At 53.8% G+C, this 11,201-nt stretch overlaps 1 protein-coding gene across 1 annotated transcript; it reads left to right on the forward strand.

Moving 5' to 3' along the window:
- Positions 1–7,073: 7,073 nt before the first annotated feature.
- On the forward strand, positions 7,074–8,050 carry MAFB (MAF bZIP transcription factor B; the record flags this gene model as incomplete). The annotated part of the gene is made up of 1 exon (XM_082007069.1): positions 7,074–8,050. One exon carries the CDS (start codon positions 7,074–7,076, stop codon positions 8,007–8,009), a length of 936 nt encoding a protein of 311 aa, XP_081863195.1. The 3' UTR covers positions 8,010–8,050.
- Positions 8,051–11,201: the final 3,151 nt, after the last annotated feature.

The raw sequence follows: 11,201 nt of genomic DNA on the forward strand, positions 1-11,201 counted from the left end.
CTGATCCTTCCTCTTCTGATCAACAAGAGCACAGGAGCTGCAAACCTGACCAGTACATCAAAACGGAGCTTGAAAAATACTTTGAGCAAAAAATGCTAACGGTGCATCCTTCTCCTGTAACCGCACTGATATTAAATCAGGAAACAGTACAGAACAACCACAAACACATATATACAGGGTCTGTCAAAACAGAAACAAAACAAAATCCCTAATGGGGACTAAAGGTGCAAAGAGCAAAAAGAAGAATATACAGTATAGGCTTTATGATTATATTTAAGTCCTTATGCAGCAAATGTTGGAAAAGGAATTCCAAAATTTTTCTATATATAAGCAGTTTTTTTGATCTGGGACTTTGTGCAATGAAAAGGAATTACAAATCAGTCTGAAAGGGTGGGGGTCCCAGCGGGTGTCGGAGCATGCCTGTGGACTCCTGGGCTGTAACAACAGCCCCCTGATCCTGCAAGGGCCAAGGGACACGCTCAGCTCTGCTGTGAATAGCCTTCCTGGTGGCTGTCGAACCTGCAGCGATGCTGGTCTTTCTGAAAAGATGCTTGCATGGTCCCGGGTTTCCTCAAGCACAGCTGAGGCCAGATCTTCCTTCCCTCCTTCTTGGCCATCTAAAGAGCTGATCATCAAGAAAGTCTCCTGCTGAGCCCCTTGGGAAAACAGGCAACAGACTGTGGCCAGAAAGGGGTGCCGACCTTTTCTGGAAGACGTCCTTACTGCTCATGACTTTGTGACATTGGGCATAGGTCCAGGACACTTTCCCTGTCTCCCTGACATCTCCTTTTTCTACATCCCTTCCAAGGAAACTAAAAACCCTTGGGAAGATGACTTTTCCCACCCAGACATCTGTGCAGTACCTCTAGTATTCATAAGAGAAACAGATAAGCAGGAATTTTTTTCTAGTAAGATGTGGTCCAAGTTCTGCAGTGTTTGAAAAACGTTTAAATTACACGAAAAGCCATTGCAAGATGGGACTGCAGTAATTATAGTTCTTCAGCTTCTACTGGCTACTGTGGCCCCAAAAGGCGACTTCTGATCACTCAGAAAGGTGTTGGTGCTGCTTATTAGCTAAATGCTCCTAAAGGGGCTCAGGTAATGAATTCAACATGCCATGGTTCCAGTGCGAAGCAGGACTCAGCCAAGCACAGGAGGAAAGCTAATCTTAGCAAGGCTTGAAAGGGGGATTTTGTTCTTCTGGATCAGGTGTTTCTGCTAGAAACGATTTTTACCATGGTGGCAAGGGGAGTAACAAGAAGGGTGTGTATTAGAGGGGGCTGTTATGAGGCTGCAGAGTTTGGAAATTATAAGAAAGAGACAAATTCTCTTGGAAACAAGTTTGGATCGACTCATTCATGGTACGATAGGGCTGAGGCAGAAAGAAAAAACTAGGAGGAGAATGTTTTTTGCTCTCTGCTTGCCTCCCTGCCAAAGACGCCCGCCTGGGACCTTAGAGAAGAGGGTGAAATGTTGCCGTTTCGTCTCGAAGATACCCCCTTTCCCGCCCCGGGGTGCAGCGAGACCCCGAGCAAACGGTAGCGGCTGCCACTGGAGAGCTGAACTTCTTTCTCTGCAAGCGCCCAGAAAGGCAGGAGGGAAGGCAGAACCCCCCCGGCCGCCCGGCCGAGCAGCCCTGTGCCGGGTTCACCCCGGGCAGCGGGGGGGCACTCAAAAAAAAATAAAACAAAATAAAACAAAAATTAAAAATCCCCGCTGCCCGGCTCCTGCGTCCACCCAACCTCGCAGGGATGCGGAGCCTCGCCTCAGCATCACCCCGTCGTGCGCTGGCGCGGTGCCCCGCGGCGCGCTCCGCGCTCTCCCCCCCACTCCAGGAGGCGTCGCGCCCCCCCCCCCCCCGCCCCAGCCCCCCAGATCCACGCTGCCGGGGAGGAGGATCCCGGCGGAGAGGCTCGGGGTCGGGCACGGCTCCGGGGTGGCCGCGACGGGCAGGTGACACCTCCCTGCGCCGGGAACATCCCCCCCCCGCTACCGACACAGGCGGGGTCACGCTTTTAATTAAACGTGGTGCGTTCAAATCAACGCCCTAAATGACACCGTCCCGTACAGCAACAACCGTCCGGGTGCACTGATTCTGCGGGAACCCCCCCACACGCGACCGAGCAACCCCCAAGCCCGCCGCCCGCACGTACTGACACCCCCCCCCCCGGCGGGAATTTAATGCTGGACACTGCGAAGCCTCGGGAAACAAAAATAACCCCCACAAGAACCTACCCTTCTGAGGTGTTGCTCCACTCCCTTGTCACAGATCCACCTGTGAAAACGTGTCTAAAGTTGGTACCGGGATTTGCCCCGCTCTTAACTGGTCCAGGCTAAATTCTGCAGAGATCCCAGTTAACCCAGGAGGGTTATTTTATACTGCAAAGCTGCTGTGCAGACTTTGTCCAAAGAATGTTGCGTGCTTTACTTTGACAATCCCCGCAGAAAAGAGAGAGGGAGAGGAAACAAAGACTTATGATTACCATTAGTAATTTAATCCTAAATTCGTGGGCCATTCCCATCAGCCCGAACAAGCAAACATCAACACTTTTCTTTCTCATGCACATGTGGCTGCGATAGATGATTAACCAGGTTCCTCGCTGCTTACACAGGGGGAAAAAAAACCCTGACAAACAGCACGGTGTCTGCCTGCAGTTTGGGAAATTAAAAATCAAGTGAGGGGAGGTAAGAATTAGGAAAGTGATGCCCTTTTCCTCCATCAGTGCCGGCTGCCAGCCATGGGGGATTTCGGTTTGGGGGTTCGTTTGCTAACAAAACTCCCATTTCAGACAACATATCCCGCTAATGTTAGGGGGTGAAAAACCTGATTCTGGGGGAAAAGTAGCAGGCAGCTACCAAAACCGGGGAGCGCTTCTCAGAGAACCAGTAGCGTGGAAAACACTTATATAAGAGCCGCCTTATTTTTGATCCGTTACCTAGACCTGCTGTTTCTAAGAATTGGGGATTGGGATGCCACCGTAATACGATTCTCTTTCTAAAGGTGTGTGTGTCCCCCGATTCAGGCAGAAACCCCATCAAACCAAACACGTATAGGTCTCTATATGTTCCAGATTTAAGAGCGAGCAAATTTCGGTGGCTGCAGGACCCCCACTCCCTGCCCTGGGCGGACGCGCCGGGTGAGCCGGGCTGAAATGGCACTCTCATTTTCTTTGAATTCTTCCCGATTTTGGCCGGGAGTTTGCGAAAGGGAGGGCGGAGACGAGGGAGAGGGGGAAGAAATCATTCTTTACTCGAAACTAACCTTCAAATAAAAAAAAACGGATCTTCAAAAATAGAAAGAAAAAAACCCCAGAGAGCCGCTCGATTAGCACTTTCGGGTGCGGGGAGAGGGTCGCAATTAAACAAAAATCGCTGGGAAGGTTTGGGGGGAGGCGAGCTGCGCCCCGGCGCTGCGATGCCGGGCAGGTGGGTGCCTCCGGCCCCCCCCTCCCCCACCGGCGGTACTTTTCCTCCGCGGGCGCGGAGGGGACGGGAAACCCTTTCCGCAGAAGCCGACAGCCGCCGAGGCCCCGCTCTGCCCCGCGGAGGCTTTTAGGGCGCCGGCGGCCGCGTAGGGCCGGGGTGCGCGGAGCTGCTCCTGCGCGCAGCACCGCGCCCGCGGCTCGGCGGCTTATCCCCGCGGGAGAGAAACTCCTCAGCTCGGGAGTCCTCTTCTGCCGCTCCAGCAACGTTATTTCTTCCCCAATCCTTATTAAAAAAAATCAGATCGGACGGAGGGAGGATCCCCCCAGACATACAAATCCCAGCCAGAATAACCTTTGGTGCTGGATTAAAAGCTCGACAACAAACAAAATCGGCCTTTAACTGGGGATTCGGGGCACAAAGCGGTTCTTCCTTTAGACAGCCGCGTTAACGCCGCAAGTTTTGTGGGATGTATTTTGCACAGGGGAGCGAAGGTTGGAAGAGCAAAGAGAGGGACCCAGAAAGTGCCCCGAAATTTTATGACGATGAGGATGGACGCGCAAACCCGATCTGGAATTCACTGCTTCAAAGATTAAGAACAGGGACAGAGTCTGTATGGGCAGGGAGATAATCAGATCGACGCTTCCTCCGCCTTTCAGTAGCTCCACCTTGTGAATATGCCTCAGTAATTATGAGAGGAAAAAGTATTCATCCATCTAATGGCACATTTTGCAGCGCTGCACCCTGGCTCCCCGAGCCCGCGCCAGGGTCCCCCTTCCCTCACCGGCAACCGGAACGGTTAACGCGCAGGTGAAAGTGAAGCTCTGCCCAAGCAGCTTCCAGGGCTTCACAGCTGATAATAACCACAGCGGACCCGCAGGGGAGGCTCCGGCTCCCCGCAAGCCCCCGGGGAGGCGGCAGCCCAGCCCCTTGCCCCGGCCTGCTCTGCCACGGCGGCCGCGGCCCCCCCGCCCGGCCCGGCCCCGCCGCGGAAGGCTATCGCGCCCCGCGGAGCTCCTCTCCGCCTTCCCGTGCCCCGGGGCTGCTGGCTAACACCGAAAAGGCGTCCGTTTCCCAAATCTGGCACTGATGGGAACCAGCAGCGCGGTGCCCGTGCGGACCCCGGAGTCCGCAGCACCGCGGGGAACGCACGTGTGTGTGTGTATTCCACGCGTGTCCTCCCACCCACGCGTTTGGAGCAGGGCAACCTGCTGAGGGAGGTCTGTGTGCTGCGGAAGCCGCGATCGGGGTGGGAAGGGCCTCGCTCACCCCCGGGACGACCACGCGTGGGGAGCACCGGAGCTCACCGCTGTCGGATGTTATTCACTGGGAGTTACGTCCCCTCCAAATGTCGCGGGGAAAAACTCAAACGAGGCGTCGCCACACGAAATTAAGCCCGGGAGCGCCCGTACTGCGAAGGGGGTTTTCATCCAAATCCCCCTCCCTGGTTTCCTCCTCCTCACTCCAGCCCGCTGCCGCGGGGACCCCCTGGAATTTTACTGGGGGGGGACACGACACGACACTTTGCACCACTTTTGATTCCTCGGTTCCCTGAGCGGCCGCGTCTGGCTCCGCGGAGACGTGGAGGAGCGGGACACGCGGGGCTGGGCTGTGGGCATCGCCCGGGGACCGGCAGGGAGGGACCGGCGCCGGGGGGTGTCTCCGCCTGGGGACTTTCTCAGTGTTGTCCTGTCTCCAGAAAGGCAGTTCCCTTCTAATTAATTTCTGAAAAGCAGACAGATCTTGAAAGTTTTTTGTTCTTTTGACTAAATAAATTGGGGTCTGGGGGGGATATGGGAGATGCTCAGGGGCGGGGGCGCAGCTCCGGAGCGGCGCGGCCGGGCCGGGACCGCGGCAGTCCAGCTCCAGTCCCGCTGCGGTCCCCTTTTTTTCCCCGGGTGTTTTTTTCCCCGTGAAAACCAGCTGTTATCCTGCAAACGGACACTTGGGGTCGCACTTTCTGTCTGTTTGAGCGTAAAAACAGTGTAAAAAGAAGCCCTAATCTCCCTTAATCGTTACAAAATGTTAAAAAAAAAAATCCTGTTACCGGACCAAAAAAAAAAAAGACATTAGAAAACCTTACAAGCAGAACACTCCTTTGCATGCAGTCACTCACTCAGGGAACAGCAGAGGAAAGCAAACACGGTCCCTTCAGAACTGAAGTATAATTATGTTTTCTCCCTTTTCTGCCTAATATTTGCAATTGTCTGTGTCAATCCTTTGCTTTACTTTGGGGAGAGATTTGCTTCCTGTAACCGGGAGGGTTTCCCCGGTTGTACGGGGAGAGCTGACAGCCCCGCCGAGCCGGTGTTTCCCTCGCTCCCGGGCCCCAGCGCATCCCCTTCGGCACCGCCCGCAGCCCCAGCGCTCGCCACGGCCGGGCCCCCTGCGCCTTCGTGGCCGTTTTTTTTCCGCGGTGCCTTCACACCGTGGCCGCTTACATAAAGTTGGAAGGGGCGATGCGTGTGCATATGATGGGGGCGGGGGGGGGGGAACCCGATTGCCTTAAAATTTGCCACGGGACGGCAGCGGGCAAAAAGGGACTTTGTTATATTTAGAACAAAGGGACGGGCAGGATGTCCCCGAGCGCTCCTCCTTCGCGGATCGCCCAGGCCGAAAATGGGGAGGCGGCGGGGATAATTCGATAAAAGAGGAGGCGATGGTGCCGGAGCGGGCAGCGCCCGGAGGAGCAGGGCCGGGAGCGGCGGCCGCTCAGCTGGCACTGAGGAGCTGTCACGGCCCGGCCCGCCCCCGCCACCCCCGCCGCCGTCCGGCCCCGCCGCCCGCCCCGGCCCGCCCCGGCCCCGCCGCCCGCCCCGGCCCCGCCGCCGCCCGCCCGCCCGCCCCGCCGCCGCGCTGCCATTGGCGCGGCCGCCGCCGGCCCCGGCCCCCGCCGCGCTCTCGGCGGGCACGGCCGTATAAGAAGCCAAGGGGGGCTGCGCTGCGAGTCACAGCTGCACAACGAGCGCTGGAGGCGGCAGCTACCGCGGAGACCTGGGTTCTGCTCGTCCCCCCTCGCCTCCTTTTTTTTTTTTCCTCCTCCTTCCTCCCCTCCTTCCTCCCCCTCTTCCCTCCCCTTCCCCGGCGCTGCCAGAGCCGGCGAAAACTCCGGTGCGGAGCCCCGCGGCCGCACAGCCGGTGCGCTGCCCCGGCCGCCGGCTCGGGCTGGAAAGTTGCGGCAGGCTCCGGCGCTCCGCTGCCGCGGGGAGAAGGCTCCGGACTTACAAAACGCAGACGGGGGCACGGGCTAGACGTTTTGCCCAGTTCTTCTTCTTGCAGCACAGACCCGAAGGCAGCATCTTTGTTTTGTTTGGCTTCTGCCCTTCCTCCTGCCGCTCCTTTCTCCTCGCAACCGGGTGTCCCGGCGCCGCCGCAGCCCGCGCTGCGCTGCAGCCGCCGGTACCGCAAGGCCGGAGCCACCCAGGCGGCCCCGGGCGCCGGCTCGTCCTGGGCTCCGCCGCTCCGGACGGAAGAAGCCCCAGAAGCCGGGAGAAGGAGGCGGCGGTGGAGGGGGAGCAGAGGAAAGGAAGCGAGAAAGCAAAGCCAAAGGTGGTTTGGAATAAGGGAGCGCGGCCAAGCCCTCTGCCAGGCTGCGCGCTGGAGTGAGGTCTCCAGCCCCCTCCGCCGGGAGAGGTGCCCGCAAGACAGCGATGGCCGGAGAGCTCAGCATCGGAGCCGAGCTGCCCACCAGCCCCCTGGCCATGGAGTATGTCAACGACTTCGACCTGATGAAGTTTGACGTGAAGAAGGAGCCCCTGGGCAGGAACGACCGCTCAGGCAGGCACTGCACCCGCTTGCAGCCTGCCGGCTCTGTCTCCTCCACCCCCATCAGCACGCCCTGCAGCTCCGTGCCCTCCTCGCCCAGCTTCAGCCCCACCGAGCAGAAGACCCACTTGGAGGACCTGTACTGGATGGCCAACAGCTATCAACAGATGAACCCCGAGGCATTGAACCTCACCCCAGAGGACGCTGTCGAAGCCCTCATTGGGTCCCACCAGGTGTCCCAGCAGCTGCAAGGCTTCGAGAGCTTCAGGGCCCACCACCACCACCATCACCACCATCATCAACACCACCACCAGTACCCGGCGGTCACTCATGAAGACCTGGCCGGCAGCGGGCACCCTCACCACCACCACCATCATCACCACCAGGCCTCTCCCACTCCCTCCACCTCCTCCAGCTCCTCCCAGCAGCTCCAGAACTCGCATCAGCAGCATCCCCCCTCCAGCAGCGTGGAGGACCGGTTCTCAGATGACCAGCTGGTCTCTATGTCCGTGAGGGAGCTCAACAGGCACCTCCGAGGCTTCACCAAAGACGAGGTGATCCGCCTCAAGCAGAAGAGGAGGACCTTGAAGAACAGGGGCTATGCCCAGTCCTGCAGGTATAAACGTGTCCAGCAGAAACACCACCTGGAGAATGAAAAGACCCAGCTCATTCAGCAGGTGGAACAGCTCAAGCAAGAAGTGACCCGGCTCGCCAGAGAGAGAGATGCCTACAAGCTCAAGTGTGAGAAACTTGCCAGCAATGGCTTCAGAGAGGCCGGCTCCACCAGTGACAACCCGTCTTCCCCCGAGTTCTTCATGTGAGTGCTTAACAAAAATAATAATAATAAAAAAAACAAACAAAACCCCCCCACCCCCCAAACCTGACCCCCGTCACCTTCCTCCCCACTCCCTTCCTCCTCTGACATCTCCATCCATCTGTCTGCCTGACTAGAGAGAAAGAAGGAGAGAAAAAGACTTGATTTTTTTTTTTTTTCAGCATCCAGTCTCTAGAGTAGCTGTGGGAAAGTAGGCTGGGGGTGGGGACGGGAGAGGTAAAGTGCAACTTTTCGACTTTCGTTTGCGAGTTAGTGAGAGGGACAGAGGCAGAGGCAAAGGAGAAAAGGACAAGTGAAGCGTTTCATAGATCGCTTGCTTGCAGAACGAGATGGACTTTAAGAGAATAATAATAAAAAAGGACAATGAACAAGCCATCTGTAACATACTGCCTGCTTGGAAAGAGAGAGGACATATACAGCACCATCTCATGCACAATTTACCTGCTTGGAAAAAAAAAGAATAAATAAAAAGGACAATATATGCAAACTCTTCATATATTGCCTGCTTTGAGAAATAAGTTACAGGACTCAGATGGGACATTCACTCTAAGAAAGGAAAGAAAGAATGAAAGAAAGAAAGAAAACTCATCAGTTTTATTGCCTGCTTGATTATATAGAAAAATACGAAAATCTGCATTAAAAATATTAATCCTGCATGCTGGACATGTATGGTAATAATTTCTATTTTGTACCATTTTCTTGTTTAACTATAGCATGTTGATCATCGATCATAGATTTCTGTTGTTGTTTTGTTTCATCGATAAGAAAAGCATCACAAGTTAGCAAACTTTTTACTGCTTGTGCAGTTTTGTTCGTTGGTTTTGCTCTCTTATTTTCTTTTATGGTTGTTAGCTTGTAAATATCTGCTACTTCAAACCGCACAGGAGAAAAAAAAAACACAAAACACAAAAAACAAAATAACATTTCAGCAGGCTGGTTATACGGTTTGTTTGGTATTAAAGAGATACTTAAGGAAAAAAAAGTTACGGGCATTTTGCATTAGCAAAAAACCAACTTTGTATATCTGGTGCACTTTTAAGTTGTATTTTTTTTTTTAGTTTTCATTTTGGTTTTTGTTTGTTGGGGCAGAAGCAAAAACGCCTGAATGGCATTGACAAACCTAAACTTAACAGGGAAAAACTCTCCTCGGTCACTAGAGCCTACTCCACGCTTTAAAGTGGCAGAGAAGCTCTTTCCTTCAGGACAATTCCCAGCCTGGAGTGCTTAGGCTTGGCCATATAGTTTCCCTTCTGATTGTACACTCAGGAAGCGAAGGACGGACGAGATACCAGCTCCTTTTAAGAAACAACTGCCCCTTGGTTTTCGGTAAATAAAGGAAAAAACCCAACAAGCCAACAACCCCAAACCCCCTCCTCATTACGAGTCAAGTTGGAATAGCAGCGAGGGTCCGTGTCGCCACAGAAGTTAGGTTTCTCAATGGTAGCAGGGGATGACTGGGCTGGAAAAGCATATCAAAGTAAAACTTTTTTTTTTTAAGAAAACATACTGCAACTTTTAAGTGTATTCTTTTTGCAATGATTTGTAATCTGCTTCTCTGCTTCCCTATGCAGCGAGTGAGTTTTAGCCAAAATTTATTTGCAGTTGTATAGTAGTAGTAGTTTGGAATCTTATGGGTGTTTTTATTACTTTTTTTTTTCCTCCTGCAGGTCAGTAAAAGGATTTACGTTGCACTGACAAAAATACCAAAATGAAAACTTATTTTTTAGTTTCCTTTTAGGATAGCTGGCACTGCTGGCCGGATGCATTTTAAGTTTGTATTAGTTTATAAATTAACAGTAATAACAAGATTGTAATGAACAGCATGGTGCTTGCAGTTTTAAATATTGTGGATATTAGTCATGCATCAGAAAACGATCTTTGGTTTTTACTGATTCAACTGTGTTGAAATCAAAACATTGCAGCAGCGGAAAAAAAATTGTTTTTATTTCATGTAAAGTTCTGAAGGGATCAATTTCAAATCCTGCTTATGATATGAAAAATATTAAAAAACCTGGTCTATTGTAGTTTTATTCAGACTGGTTTCTGTTTTTGGTTATTAAAATTGTTTCCTATTTTGCTTATTAAAATCATTGAAATGGCATTTCTTGGAGGGACCTGCTTCTCTGACGTCTCGTGTTCCGAGGAAAAAAAAAAAAAAAAGAAGAGAACTTTTGGAGCCTGCCCTGCCCTCCCGCTGCTGTCCCGCCAGCGCCGCGCCGGGCTCCGCACGGCGGCTGCCAAGCTGCTCTGCCCACTCGGGAACGCTGCTGCACGCAGGGTGGGACCGCTCAGCCTTGCACCCTCCTTCGCTTTGCCCAAATCTCTCCCGTGGCAGGGCGTGAGCATCCAGCCATCCCCTCTCCCCACGCCGTGTGGAGCCCCACGCCGGGCCCGGCTGCTGGCGGGGAGCGGGAGCCTCCGGCCTGAGCCACCCCCGGCTGAGAGAGGGGAAACGCTGCGTGCAGGCACTTCCCCCCCCCCCCTTTTTTTGCATTAGAAAAAGGAGAGGACTTGGACAAGTCCGTCCTTTGCCCCGGCTCCTTTGGGATCCGGGCTGGCCATTCACTTTTCTCCTCTCCATCTGCACGTTTTATTTGGTCCGGCTTTTTTTCTTTTCCTTTCCCTCTCTCTTTTTTTTTTTTTTTTTTTTTTAAAGCAGGAGCACCGGGCAGTTTAGAAGACTCTTTAGATGCATGTGGAGAAGGGGACAGATCCCCCCCGCCACCCCGCAGGGCTCAGCACCTCGCAGCCCCCCATCCATCAGCTGCTTTCAAGGCAGATAATCGCGCAGCTCTCAAAAATCGCGTTAGAAATCGCCCCAGCGGGAAAGGGAACCCCCGAGCCGGGTCACGGCGTGTCTGCACGCTGCTGCTCTCCAAGTGTGAAAACTGCGTTGAACTTTAAAACCCTCTTTAAAACAAAATCCAAGGCACCAACACGACCAAAAATAACCTCTCCCCGCCCCGCTCCTCTTCCCAGCAGCAGCGAGCTGTCTTTGCAGGGACGGCGTAAGGAGCGTTGGGAGAGCAAACTTGGTTAAGGACAGAGTGTGTGTGGGGAAAAAAAATGATTAAAAGCAAATACAGTAACTTAAAAATAAAATCCCTTCTTAAATCCCAGCCGCATCCCTGCCTTGTCAGAGCCAGCTGGGCCAGCCGCTGGGCTGGTGGGGGCTTGG

Source organism: Phaethon aethereus (assembly GCF_964289735.1).
Source record: "Phaethon aethereus genome assembly, chromosome: 16".
Lineage (NCBI taxonomy): Eukaryota > Metazoa > Chordata > Aves > Phaethontiformes > Phaethontidae > Phaethon > Phaethon aethereus.